This window comes from Aphelocoma coerulescens, chromosome 2, assembly GCF_041296385.1.
Source record: "Aphelocoma coerulescens isolate FSJ_1873_10779 chromosome 2, UR_Acoe_1.0, whole genome shotgun sequence".
NCBI classification, from domain to species: domain Eukaryota; kingdom Metazoa; phylum Chordata; class Aves; order Passeriformes; family Corvidae; genus Aphelocoma; species Aphelocoma coerulescens.
Window position 1 is genome coordinate 65,722,744 of NC_091015.1, and position 15,216 is coordinate 65,737,959.

General features: G+C 38.7%; 1 protein-coding gene across 1 annotated transcript in view; it reads right to left on the reverse strand.

Moving 5' to 3' along the window:
- Window positions 1–556: 556 nt before the first annotated feature.
- Window positions 557–15,216, reverse strand: part of LOC138105154 (solute carrier family 12 member 7-like) — a 67,890-nt gene continuing 53,230 nt past the window's right edge. The window contains exons 10-14 of the mRNA XM_069004835.1: window positions 14,747–14,866; window positions 12,980–13,084; window positions 10,693–10,861; window positions 8,007–8,202; window positions 557–3,771 (exon numbers count right to left, since the gene is read on the reverse strand). Coding sequence (XP_068860936.1) covers window positions 3,563–3,771; window positions 8,007–8,202; window positions 10,693–10,861; window positions 12,980–13,084; window positions 14,747–14,866 — 799 coding nt within the window. The 3' untranslated portion in view covers window positions 557–3,562. The remainder of the gene's footprint in view (window positions 3,772–8,006; window positions 8,203–10,692; window positions 10,862–12,979; window positions 13,085–14,746; window positions 14,867–15,216) is intronic.

Here is a 15,216-nt window from a genome sequence, read left to right on the forward strand (position 1 = left end):
TAATCCTAAAACCAAATCACAATCAAAGCTAATCAGTCCAGTTGTATAATCATGAATCTTATCTACTGATGCCAAGTTTGGAAAGGCTGTGAATATATTCCACACTGATGCTCAAATGTTTTGCTAATTAACACTTGCACTCAACAAGAACCGGAAAACTCTTCAAATCTGTTTAAATAAAAAATTATTTCTTTTCCCACGTAACTTTAACCTTGAAAGTTGTCTTGGGGTGACTTTATGATGTTGTATCCCATATCTCTGCCCTATGCCCAGAAAATAATTTCGTGCCTTTCTATGCCTTTAAACTGAGCCTGAGAGGGGGAAGAGAAAAAAAAAATGAGCAAACTCTTCAAAGCAGTTTACAGTTTGTTTCAAGGACGCAGAGATAGAGATAGTTCTCTGTGTTCAGCTGCGGCAGCAGAGGGAGAGTGGAGGGAAGCACTCTGCTTGCTTTCACAGCCAGTTTTCAGCCAGTTTTCAGCTACTTTTTCTCCAGAAAGAGAGACAGAGAGTTGAACTTTGTTTTCCTGGGACTTTGGTTTTTTTTCCCCTTCTTTTTTGGACTGTTTCAACATCAGAACACATCGGGACCTTTTCCACAGAAGTGGAGGCCCTAGAGGAGGGGGCCCCACCCTGTCCCAGCTTTGAGGAGGAAGAGAGAGTCTACCTATGGAAGGACTCTGAAATTTTCCCAGGTTTTTTTCTCCACAGTAAGAGGTTTTACTATTTAGCATTATTATCCTCTCTGGTGTGTTTGTTAAATAAATAGTTTTTATCTCTTTCACTTTCTTCGAGGAAAATTAGTTTTTTCCTGAGCCTGGTGGGGGGAGGGGTGGTTGTAACCTGCCTTCTCTCAGAGGATATATTTCCAAATTTGTCCAAACTGGCACACAAGTAAAACTGGTTGTAGAGAAACACAGAATGCAGTTACGAAAGTTCTTAACTAGTTAGAAACTGATAAGAAGCCACAGCCCAAAGATAGTACTTTCAGATTTTTCACAGAACATCTTGTCAAGTCAAAGTTCCTACCTCCCTTTCCCTCTCATTCTTTGATAGCTGCATCTGTTTTAGCATCTGAGATCGCTGTTCCATCATAAGTGTCTTCTCATACGTGAACGCAGAAATATCATTTTCAAACTGCAAAATAAATTGGCATTAGAAACACCAGAAGAAAAGTACTACTTGGAAGAACAACATTTAGACAGTGTATCTCATACCTGTATTCATTCAGTGGTCCTGGATGTTTTCATGGCAATAGAGTAATCCTAAGCATATAATTTATCAATCACTTCTGTCCTCATTCTTAAAACTTAATCTTCGAACAGCAATTTCATACAGTGACCTATCCTACTGTAACAATACTATTGTTGTTTTATCTAAATTTTAGGTACTTGGAACAGACTTTCCACTATTCTGTTCCAACTAGGCTGCCGAAGTGAGAGTTGAAAGCAGTTATTTAAACTGGGCCTGCATTGCCTCCCACCTAAGCATGTGTGTACACTTGTTTGCTTAAAAACTGTCCAGAGGCACAAATAACACATTATCCTTGCATCAGTGAGAAATGTCCATAAACAGAAGCCATTAGGAAAAAATTCTGAAATATATTCTCACATTGGCTCAAAACTAAAATGCAACACAAAAATCTACAGCAGTCACCTGTGTTGTCACTGACTTGTAAGGTATCTCTTATCCTCTGGAAGATTCCCAGAATTAAATATTACCCACAGCAGAAAAGAATAAATTGTATTTCTGTAGTGGTTTAACACTAGCCAGCAACCAAGGCTCATGCAGACTCTCACTCACTCCCTCACAAGTGGATTTGGGAGAGAATCAGAGGGATAAAAGCTAGAGAACTCATTAGTTGAGATAAAGACAGTTTAATAGGAAAAGCAAAAACTGTGCACACAAGCAAAGCAAAACAAGGAATTAATTCAATGCTTCCCATGGGCAGGTCCCCATCATGCATAATGGTTACTTGGGAAGACAAACTGCATCACTGCAAACATTCCCCCCTTCCTCCCTCTTCTCCCCACCTTATATATTGAGCATGATGTCATATGGTCTGGAATATCCCTTTAGTCAGTTTGGATCATCTGTCCCAACAGTGTCTCCTCCCAACCTCCCCTAACTTCCTTGTCAGTGTGGCAGTACAAAAAGAAGAAAAGATCTTGGCTCTGTGTAATCCCTGCTCAACAATAACAAAAACATCTCTATATTACCAACCCTGACATTTAATCAAGAACAAATCCAAAACACAGCCCCATACCAGCCACCATGAAAAAAATTAACTCTACCCCAGCTGAAACCAGCACAACTTTCTATACTGTCTTCTGCTCAAAATCCAACCAAGGCTGAGCCTTTTTATGGCACTCTGTGTTCATTCAACTGTACATGCCACAGCTTTTTAGACTTTCATATTTAGTAGTCTAAGCAAAGAATAGTAAATCTTTCACATGTAAATTTTTCCTAAGTAATTAAAACAATTCCTAAAATTGTTTTATGATTGATTAGCATGATAAATCTTTTTAATAAGTTCTGGTGATTCTAGAAACTAGTGGTGGTAGAAGTTTTGAACCAGTTTACTCATCTTCATCCCACTTCAGAATGAGCAGAAGTTTTGGTTGGTTTTTTTTTTCCATGCGCCTTACTTTGGGCATTATGCTAGTCACCTTTTAGTGCTGGAAATTACATCCTTAGTTTCCAAAAAAAGTGGACCTAGACAGAGTATAGCTTTAGTCCTTTCCTCTTAAACAGTTTATGACCCATATTTAGAAAAGGAAAAAAGTTACAAAATTCATTTTGTCACTACCTTGACTTGTGAAACTGTAGCTATACTGTCTTGCTGTTCAGTGCTGGCTGAGGCTGGTGATGCCAAAAACAACTCTCATTTGAGACTAGGAATTCCTTATTCCAGAGAGGTATTCTTCCAGCAGTTAGAGACATGGACAAGTTCATCCTGTCCCATACCATCTGTCATAGCTTATTAGATTAAGCACATTCAGCCTTCCATTTCACTGCTTGCTAAAAAGTCAAGCTTTTTCCTTCCTGAATGAACCAGCTCTATGGACTAGTCCTCATAAATAAAGTAAGAATTAACACATCAAACATCTCAAACTCTGCTTGACAAACCCATTAAACTCACCACCATGTACACTAGCATTGTAACACGGTAAGACAACGATGCTTATCTTCTTGTTCTCTGTGGGTCTGGAATCTTTCAATTTCTGTATTTGGGCTAATGTCTCTTTATTTGAAAAAAGCTAAATCTGTTTTCCCAAGTTTAGTCCCAGTATCACCTTAAAAATATTTAGTAACAAACCATTTCAACAACTTCCACTTGAGCATTCAGTCTAAGATGGTATAAGAACATCTGAAGATCCTTCTTCATTTGAATACTATTATCATCCATTTGAGCGACGGTGAAGATACGCATTTTACATTTTCTCCAAACCTACCAAAAAGATACATTATAACAGTTTGTAACACGGTGATTGCTACTACCATGCATAATTTGAACAACGTGAAGGAGTATTGAATTAGATATGCTTAGAACCATTCAGTGCTAGAAAACTAAATCCCAGCCATTTTCTGTTGTCCTTGCCTTGTGCTGTCGAAGGAGAAAAGGCAGCAACATCAGCATACCACCATCATGAACAATCCACCACACATCTGTATTTCCTTCAGTAAAACGTTCTTGATTTGTTGGAAATAAGTCAATGTTTTTAGCCACCAAAAGTGCTTGTTGAGCTGCAGTTGTTTCTCGTACAGTATCTGTAAGGGAAAACAAGACATTTAATCAAGAACTCCTAGTTTTCATTTACAGATTTTGCTTTTGTTTATAATTCAAAAGTTTCAACCCTCCCAGATTTTGCTGAGGCAAAAGAGGAATATCCTAGGTGTCTTGGCAAAAGACCTGGGTGTCTTGGTTCCAGCGGTTATTCTACACCACTTCATGCCATTGCTGGAAGCAAGGGGGAGTATTTTCCCAAGAGAAGGGGTTCCTTCTGGTCAAATAAACATGGTGCTGATTCCAAGGTGGAGGGAGTGGTTGGGTGGCACCAGTTCCAAGGCAAAGGGAGTGGTTGTGTGTCGGGGTCTCCTCCCCCCGCCATGTAGCCCTAAGGGGAGACACGGGGGTTCCCTGCCCCTGGTCAGCCTCGTTCCCCATTGGTTGGTTTGTGTTTCCTGCGCGGGCAAGGACCCTTGGTCCCGTGACTGTAACAGTTCCTCGGCAGAGCCCGGCCATGCGGCTGGGGAAATAAACATCTCTCTGAAACATCTATCAAGAATCCGTCTATATATATTTCTTTTCCACAGGACTCCTGGTTTGATATAGGCGTGTTACAGTATCCCCACTGTAACAGTTGTGGTGGCATGGCTGCAATCAGGTGGAGCTCCATGGTGAGCATTTTTGCATGTGCATCATTCTCTCTTTCGTATGCTTTTTGTTATTAACATTGTTGCTGTATCCAGTATCTTGTTCTTAACCTCTTATCTTTACCTTTTGTGCCTCCAATTCTCCTCTCCAACCAGCCACAGGGGAAGAGGAAAAGTGAGCGAGTGGCAGCATGGTTTGGAGTGTGTTAGTGGGAACACTTAACTGGGGAGTACTATTCCTAAACCACAGAAGTCTTTATTTGGTATCTGAGGTAAGGCACAATGGGTTGAGATAACAACAGACTGCCCAGAGCGGGTTGGAAACAAATTTGATCCAGGCATTTTTTATTTTAGGTATAGAGCCACTGGTCACAGTGTTGCATGGTCAGTTTATGTGGGAGTCTTACCTAAGCCTGTATATATTCCTGTGTGCACTCCTCATGATATTTTTCAGAGTAGCAAGAGGGATCAGGATTTCTTTGCTGATGTACCCTGGGATGTCAATTTATGACATGATAACGTCAAGGGTCATTTGGGATGTATCTTGAATGTTGCTCTCCGACTCTTAACCTTGAGCACTACCTTTGCATGTTTATTAATCATACACACTCTGTGGGGAGATCAGGGGAGGATGATTTTCCCCAGCTTTTCACCCCCTTTTCCTGGCCTTTTCCACGCCCTTCAGCCTGTTACATTTTGAGAATCTGAATTCTGTTTAGATGTTAAGGAAATAATATTTTTGGTGGTAAGCCTGCCATGTGTCCTCAGTCTACACCATGTTTAGAGTGAAGGAGTTTTCTAGGGACGTTATTCAGAGATCTGCCCCAAGGGTCATGAGTGACATGGAAGGTGGGAGAAAATGGGCCAGCTTTTGAAGGATTATTGTGCTCCAATGGTTTGGAACGTCACTCCTGAACAACTACAGGACCCTGGTAAAGTGACAGAATACTTGAAGGAAAAATGCTGCAGCAATTCCAGGGAGGTGTGAAGTTTTGCAGCGTGCTGGGCCCTGGCTACTATTTACTGTGCATTCCTTGATACTAGAAAGCAGTCTCAGGGGGAAGAGGAGGAAAGCAGACTGACAGGCACTGTAGCCACTCAAACTGCAGCTGAACCAGAGGAACAACCTGTGCCAGTAGCAGTTGCCCCTATATAGAAAAAGAAATCCAAGACAAAATCAGTTCACTTAGTGAGGTATGAAGAGGAAGGCAGGCCCTCACAAGAGGAGGAACAGGCAGGACCAGAGATAATCACCCAATCCCTATCTCCAGGTGAGCTGTGAGAGCTGCAAAAAAAATTTCAGCCACCAGTTGGGTGAGCCCCTAGTGACTTAGCTGCTCTGATGCTGGGATATTGCTGCTGATGTGCAACTACATGGTAGTGAAGCCAAGCAACTGGGATCCCAGACTTGGGATGCCAGCACTGGCAAGGGGATTGGGAAGAAGACAGAAATGCAGCCTCTGGAGGCAACTGCTGTCAAGCATGAAGGAAAGGTATTTTCACAAGGATGACCTAGCACTGCGCCCAAGCAGGTGGACCACCATGGAGAAAGGTATCCAGTACCTGAGAGAATTAGCTGTGCTGAAGGTAATCCATAGGGATTCAAATAACAAACAGTCCCCTGTAGATCCAGATGAGGCTCATTGTACACAATCCACATGGCAGAAATTTGTACAGTGTATGCCATCATTGTATGCCAACTCATTGGCACTGATGTCAATGAAAGGAGAACAAACAGTGCTTCAGGCAGATATCTGACTCCAACAACATGAAGATCATCTGAAAAAGGGCTACTGGCATTATAACTGGATATTATAAAGGGATTCAAGCTTCTTCAGAAGTGATTGGCACTAAAGTACAGCTCCTCCTGGCATCCTGAATGCCAGTGCTGGACTAGATATTCAAAGGGAGAATCCTTTCCATACATCATGCCACTGACGTTACATGGAGTAAGTGGGTCACGCTGATCACACAGCAAGCTTGAAGAGGAAACCCCAATTACACAGGGATCTTGGAAGTCATCACAAACTAGTCCAAAGTTGAAAATTTCATACTAACATCAGAGGAGGAAAAGATGACACCTGCTGAGGAGGCCCCACCATATAATCAGCTACTGGAAAATGAAAGGTGTTATGTTCTCTTTACTGATAGTCCCTGTCATATTGTAGGAATACATGGAAAATGGAAAGCTGCTCCATGGAGTCCTATGTGCTGAGTCACAGAAGCTATTGAGGGACAAGGTGGATCAAATCAGGTTGTGGAGCTGAATGCCATCCAGCTGGCTTTAAGTAAATGCTCTGTAGCAGTGGCTAGAACTATAGAAAATGACCTACTGGCAGCACAGAGGCAAAGCCACCGGGTCTGCTGAATTGTGCTAAGACATCGCTGCCTGGGTAGAGAAGGTGGCTGTAAAAGCATGCTGTGTAGATGCATACACACCCCAAAGTCATGCTATCAAACAACATCGCAACAACAGACAAGTGCATTGGGCAGCCAAGAATGAAGTCTCTCAGGTGGATGTGGACTGGCAACATAGGCTGAATTATTTCTGGCTCAGTGGGCCCATGGTATCTTAGGTCATCAGGAAAGAGATGCAAGATACTGATGGGCCTGTGATTGAGAAGTGGACTTAACCACGGACAATAAGTATGGACTACTATAGATACACCAGTCGTGAGCTCCTGATGCAGCTTGCAACCAGCCCTCCTGCCCTGGAAGACACCTAGGACAGATAGAACCCACAGTCATGGACTAAATGAACTCAAGAGACATCTTGGAGGAATGGATATTGACTGTGGAAATGATACTTGTTCATGTGTATGTATACATATATATATTAGTTGGAAGGTGTAGGATCTGGGCATGACATAAATGGTATAGAATAAGGAGTGGATAATGTTTTGATTCTGGCCAGGACAGGGTTAATTTTTGCAACAGCCAGGAGGGGGCATCAGGTAATTACCCAGAGGTAATTCTATACCACCTCAGGTCATTGCCAGGGTAAGGGAGTCTCTTCCAAGGAGAAGGGGCTTCTTCTGGTTGAATAAGCATGGCACTGGTTCAAAGCCAGAAGGAATGGCTGGCTGGCATGGTTCTGAGCCAGAGGGAGTGGTTGGGGTGGCATGGCTGTGGTTGAGGCAAGCTCCACGGTGGACGTTTTTGCATGTGAATCACTCTCTCTTTTGTATACTTTTTGTTATTAGCACTGTTGCTCTTACTGTTCATTTTCTTATATCATTGCTTTTTCCAGTAAATTGTTCTTATCTCAACCTGTGATCATTACCTTCTGTGCCTCCAATTTTTCTCTCCAACCCAGCACAAGGGGGGTGGGAAAGAGGAAGAGGGGCAAGCAAGCAGCAGTGTGATTTGGAAAGTCTCAGTGGGAGCACTGAATTGCTGAGTAGCATTCCTAAACCATGACACTGATTATAGTGACCAACCTGGTTAGAAGATGAAAAAGCAATGCCATGGTTGAAGAGGGCTGAGAAAACCCACTCCAGATGAAATCAGATATGGAGAAGTATTCAATTGTCCACCACATGTTCAGTAGCACATTTCCTCCACACAGCAACTACATTAGTTACACAGCTGAATTACAAATGCAAATGAGAAGGTCAATAAACACATACCAACAAAATGTTTCCACGAGAAACGATTTTCTGTCTGCTTCCACGACTGTGGCCATGCCATCAGGACCGTGTTGTGCTTCATCCCTCCTAGACCAGCTGACTGAATCAAATAGGATATTCCATCTCTAAAGTTAGGAGACACCACAATCTGGCAAAATCCTTTAGTCTTTTCTACTCCCATTAAGGCCTTAACATTCTGCAATAGGAAAATTACACACAGGGAAATACAAATCATCAACACTGATAATTAACACCAGACGGAATAACAGCATTAAATAATAGAAAAACTTTATCAACAATGTATAACCAACATGAAGAAATCACTAATTCCAAAAGAGTAAACATGATTCTATGAGAACTAGAGTCCAAATTGCTACCTCCCCAGAAGACACCACACAGTTTTTTCATTATTTTAATTATTCAGCCTTTTATTTCCAAAGAAGAATGAACAAGACATGAGTAAAAACACATAGATAAATAAAGCAACACTGCTTCAGGTAAAGTCAAAACCACTGTCTGACAAAACAACATATGGTTGGAATGATCAGTCCTTTCTTTTGGAATTGGAAGGGTTTGGAAGTGTGATGCCAAGTACTTAAGAAGAAGAGGCTGCCAAAGTTCCTTAAAAACCTTTGACATTAAGAGGCTGATTATTTATCAGCTCCCAAAATGGAAAAACAGATGTGCAGGAGACACTTGGAGGCACTGTCCAATAATGACAAGATAAACAGACCAGATTAAATACACCACACCCCTTTAATTTCAACATGGCTCTCCTCCATTTAAACACTGACAAACATGAAGACACATAACCAGGTAATTTAAAAGAAGCATTCAAACCAATATCAAGCTTGACTAGGGAACATGAGCTTTGGCATTTATTATTTTCTGATTAAATAACTTTGAACTCCTCCATCATTATCAGTGACTCGTGTGGAGATCAACATGTTTCAGAAGGAAGAACTAATATATCAATATTTTGAATTTTACAAAAACCAAAATCTGTCAAAAATCATCAGGAACAGATTGGATCACTGCCTCAGTGTGGCTTCACATCAGAAACTCCATTTAATAGAGAAAAAAGAGTCTTCAGAGAATTTGCTAGCAAAGCTAACCAGTATGTCTGTGCAAATATCTGTGAGGGTTTATCAGTGTAAATAGATGCTTTTTTTTTAAAGACAGACAGAAGAATCCCTTATTTCCTACAGGTCTCCTAGAAACACTTTCCAGTTTAAATTTTCCAGAATCAATGAGGCCTCCAGATGCTAGAACTTTTACAATTCATCTTCATTTCCATTTTAAAAGCAGTAGTTTCCTGAATCTTAACACCAGGTCTGACTTGCTAGAGAACTCATGGATTAGGCCTTCCTTAAACTCATTAATTTTCCACCTCTCAGAAAAATAGCTAAGTTAGGCCATCTACAGATAACATTTCAAATTCTTGTGGGTAAACAATTTCTGTTTAAAGGGTTTTTTCTGTTTTACTTCATAGGCCTGATTTTGTATTCTTCATCTTGTTTTCTACTCACACCTGATGATAGCAACAGCTTAGTAACAACTACTTTTACAATATAGCATTGCTAGACTTTTCAACTTGTTTTCAAGTTAAATGGTCTCTTAGAACTTTTTCATGTGATGTCAAATAGGTCATCTGTCTTTTTACTTTGTTATTTTAAAACCCACTATGGATAAACCTGAATACCAAGAGAAAAAAAAAGAAAACTGGGAGGAAATGGGCAGTTGGCTATGTTAGCTAGTCCATTTCAAGATTTTAAATGCCCATCTATTTAAGAGATACCATGTCTGAAAAAATCACAGGTGTTTTTACACAGCTTTGAAGACTATTTGGATCAAAATGGTAGACATATCAACTGGTACTCTTTCGAACAACACTGCAGAAATTAACCAATTTGGAAGATACAATGGCAATCAAAACCTACTTTTGGACATTTCAATACAATACAGGAAACATGGTACTTTCTCCAAATGTTTCCCCACTCTAAAAAGATAGGAGTAGGCGAGTTTGCATAGGCCAGTAAATAAAATTATTATTACTAAAGAAACATTGAAATTCAATTCAATTGTGTTTGTAAGCACAGTTGGATATAATTTTAAATTCTATGACAACTTACTATTTTTTCCTACCCATCCTACTTCTTCTGGAGATATGGGATAGATAGAAAGATAAAACAAAGGATCTCAAGAAGGATCTTGTTCACAGTATTCTGGCAAAGTCTGTGCCTAATCCTAATTCTCTTATGTATTGCTAGAAGACTGTAGAAAATCACATCATGAGGATGATATTATGCCAAACATTTGCATTTATTAGTTAAACATTAATTTTTTTGTTAAATATATTCTGTTTTCTTTATAAGGTAATTTGTTAAAACTTGAGTAGTTTGTTTTTTATTTAATGTAATTTGATTGTAGGCTCTCAATATTAAAGAAAAAGCTAGGAAGTATCAGTATTGCCTCATCCTACTGGAAAATTTTATAAAACATTTTGCTACATACACCAATCCATTCTTTTTTTACAATCATTGATTGCGCTGATAGCAAAAATAGATGTTTTATTCAATATTTTACAACAGTCTGTTCTAATTCAATGTGTGAGTTACCCAGATCCAGATTCAACATTTAAATACTAAGGTAAATTACAAGTATTTGCAAGCTCTCTTTTACATACCTCTTCAGCTTTCTGAGTTTCTGTACATTTATCTAAGTAGATTCCCTGAAGCACAGAACCCACAATAGTCAGTCCTTTACCAGCCTTCAACTGAGAAGTAAAAGAAAGCAATCTTGGGTGTTTCACTAACTGCTCATTATCCAAGTTTAACAAGACCAAAAGTTGAGGTCTGCCAAACAAAGGAAAAAAAAAAGTTAAGTGCACACACACACATTCATCAGGAAGAACTGGAAAATTAAAATTAACAATTAATAAAATGCAGATTAATTGCTTAATTCAATGGAAAACAGTCAACTACTAAGTAGGTAAGCCATAATTTGCAATAGCAACAACAGTTCAGGTACAGAATAACTACATAAGCCACCATAACGTCATTTTGAAAAGCTCTCTTAAAGACCAGCTTTACATAGAAAATTATAAAATCACAGTTATTTTACCCTTCCAATGTCATCTGGTGCAACCTGCTGCTTGAAATGACTAAACACTGAATGCACACCACATTGTTTACTGCTCCAATCAGTTGGATTTGGAAAACCTCTAGAAACAGACATATCTCCTCCGGATCACCTATTCAATGCTTAATTATTTTATCATGTTCTCTCACTCTTCTACCCTAATCTGTTGTAGGGAATCTGACTCCATCTTCTTAGTAACCTTCTTTTAGGTTTTAAATATTTATAAGTCAGTTATAACATCTTTTACGCTCCTCTTCAGCCTCCTCCAAGCAGAATAAGCATAGCTCCCCTCAGCCTCTCCCCAGAGGAAATATGCTCTTGTGCTCCAACCATGATCTGTGGTTGTATCTACTGGAGTTTATGTCATTCCTACACCACAGCACCTAAACATGGAAGAAATATTCTAAATGTATTCTAATGAGTGCTCCCAGTATATTTACTTCTCAATGGACTATCTATCCTGCTGCCAATGCTGTCCAGCGTGTCATTGCCAAGACATGCTGCTGGATTTCTATCTACTGGGAACCACAGGTCCTTTTTACTAGAGCAGCTTCTCAGTCTTGTATCACTGCTCTGAATATGCCTGTGCCGGGTACTGAACTTGCAGTTATCCTTCTGGATTTTCATGATGTTCTTAACGACCCATTCCTCTACCTGCGTAGATCCATCCAAAAGGACAGTCAACCCCTTAATCACACCAAAAGTACTTGAAGTTCAGTTTCAACTGCATACTAGATGAGAATGCATTCTATTTCCTTTAATCAATATTCAATCTACTTATTTTTCCCAAACCAACATTTATACATTTCCAATTGCTACGAATTCAAAAGACTGATGAAGAGTTGGATCATACTTCCTACCTCAAGACTAGCACAGTTTAAGTTGTAACAAGATGGTTCGGTTCTAGCAATTACATTGACACAATAGAAAGGTAAGTCATTTGGAACTGAAGCAGTCAAATATTTAACAGGATTGTCAACACTACATTACATTGGTGTCTCTGAGATGCCAAGTTCATCAGTCACAGGACAAATGGTAAAACAATGCCACTATACTGATGGACAACAGAACATTGCATGTGCATGCACTCTGTGATACTATCACTGAGCAGTGACAAGAATTAAAGTATCACATTACATTCATCAGAAATTACAATGTGCAAATGTCTTTCGTTTTTAAATGTTAAGTAATTTTTTATGTTGGCTTTGAGGAGAATTGAGTTTAACAAGTAAAAAAAATATATTGCAAAAATAGTAGTGAACATCTAACGCCATTACAGTAAAACGTGAGATTTTATTTTAATGGTATCTAAGCAATTTAGAAAGTGCTACTATTGAATGAAGCTATATAAAAAGTATACCACAAAAATGAATTTAAACAAATAAAGGGTCCTCTGTAGATTTGTACAATGTATTTCAGAGGGAACATATACAGAAGCAAAAAAAAAAAAAATTGCACCTATGGAAGTACAGTGTTTCTTCTGTAGAGACAGTGAGATTCAAAGATAACGCTTTGTTTGAGTATGAAAAGTCTATAAATAATCAAACATTTCAAATCTTCTGCACTTTTGCAAACCATGTCAACACCATATGGATTTAAGTTCTAGTTAGTTTGCCCATACTTCTAGCAAAGTTGATTAGATGCTGACCACAAGTCACATTCCATTTCAGTAAAATAGTAGTATTGCAATGACATCATTGCCATGCCCAAGTTAAAACATTATTTTAATGGTGAATTTCACTCTGTCTTTACTTCACTGCTTTACTAGAAGTATTCCCAATATATTTACATATTTCAAGAATTATGCGATCCTGAAAAACATAGGACTCTACCTCCAGTTCTTGGTGTGAGGAGGACCGTCTTCAACACGAAGCAAAGCATAGCGAGCTGCATTCAGAGACAATCCTCGGATTCCATCACCCCATTCTTTTTCCGCTCTTCAGGATACAAAAGAGATTCAGTTAACAGGGTCCCACTTATTTATACAAATCAAATACTTTTTCTCATGTGGAGGATAATGGATGTAAAAAATGATCCTTTTTTTTTTGCATGAATGCATGAAAAAACCTTGTCTTGCAGATTTAAATCAAGACTGAAGACTAACCAAGGTGAAGCAGTTTCAGGTCCTTTCAAGGTAATTTTTTCTGTGTTTATAAATATTTACTATGGTCTAGTTTATTCATACTTCAAAAGCATTTTTGTAATGGTGAGAGCTACTTAAGTTGCCTTTTAGCACTAGAATGAATAAGTGAAGGATAGTTAAAAGGAATTATTTTAAAGCAGCAAAATTAGTAAGTGAAACTTGACTTCACATGGATTAGTAACCTATCTTGCCGTCAGCACCACCACTACAGCCTTCTCCACTTTCTTTCCTTCCCAGCTTCTCTCCCAGAAAGTCTGAAGCTCCATCTATTCTCCTGACCACTTTCAATCTCCCTACATTTTCCAGTCCTTTTAATTCCAATATTAGAATATTGGTGATTGAAAGTGGTCAGAAGAATGGATTCTACAATGGCAAGGGGTCCATCTCCCTTGCCCACCCTCCCTCCAATTTTCCCTCATGAATTCTCTCTGAACTTTGCTACCTCTAGCAAAGCATCTCCTTCAACAAGGTAGATGTCCTGGTATGTGCCAACATTTGTAGAACCTATATACGAGTTTGGAATTACACATAATTTTATGTATGCGCCTATATACATACAGGCAAGCAGAACTGCTACCATCTAATCTGACTTCCTCACTAAAATTGGGAAATCAATTTCCTTATCATTACTGCAGTAAATTGAGATGTTAAAATCCAGGAAAGCAACTAATCTGGAAATGGAGATATTAAAAGATGGAGAATCCACAGGGTGGAGCAGTTTATACCGGCTGATCCACTTAAGAGCTGTGCTTAATCACTCATCAAAACAAGTGGCCTAGCTTCAATTTCCTGCTCCAAGATCTTACTATTTTCTTTCAGCATAAGGTATCTTTCCTTAGAAAGGGATAGCATGCACATTTACTGATCATAATTTCCTGTAGTGTTTGTATATGTTGTTTAGTTGGGGAGTTTTTTTGTGTTGTTTGCTGGTTTAGTTTTTTGAAGTTTTTTTTATGAACACAGCATGCTCTTTAAGACTCATCGTTGCTCAGCATGTCCTACAGGTATCTCTTGACAAATGCATACAGTGCAAAGTATGTTGCAATTTAAAGATTAATTCTAGAAAGTAATCAAGTCCACACACCAAAAAAAAGTAGAGTTTGAGCTTCTTCACAAGGTAATAATAATTTACAGTTCTGTAATAGTTGCTGCTTGATATTGAGAGGTAATGTTCATGAAGTGCCAAAAGTTTACACCATCATCTCTGCTCCAATGAGAGTTTCCCAGACTTATTGGTTCTTATTTCTATCAGTTCTGGCCGTTGAAAAGTTTGGAACAGAGCTTCCAGAGAAATTCAAATCTGAAAACTTACAAGCCTTAACAGAGATAGGATCTTACCTTGTTTCAAAGAATATTCTGAACTTTATTACTTCAGTTGTATCTCTTTCATATAAAACAGCTTTTTGCTGAGTGGTAAAGATATTAAATATAGAATAAATAAGATATATGGTCTTACCCTCTATATTCTATGTATTTGTATATACATCCTGCGATTAGCATGGCAATCAAAGCATAGTACCAAGAGCAAATGAACATCAAGGCAAGACATAAACTCATCCCCAGGAATGAAAGAGTCCTAAAAGAAACCATTTTTTTCCATTTTTTTTAAATAGGCATGCAAATGTTCTACAAAAATAATTTCTTATATAACTTCCAGAAAGGCCTTTCTTCCTTCAAAGGCTATTTTTTAGCTACTATAAAAGCAAAAATACATTGTCCCAATTTGAGCTTATAAGAAAAAACTGCATTCCGAACCTTTGTGTGACATAAATAATACATCTGAATTAGATATAATAATAGATTTATTACATTTGTCAGTGTTGAAACTTTATCAATACCTCCAAGTAAGGTCTGTTTCAAAACATATTATCACTTATTACTGTTGATTTGAATTTATGCTAAAAAAATTCTAACAGTAATAAACAA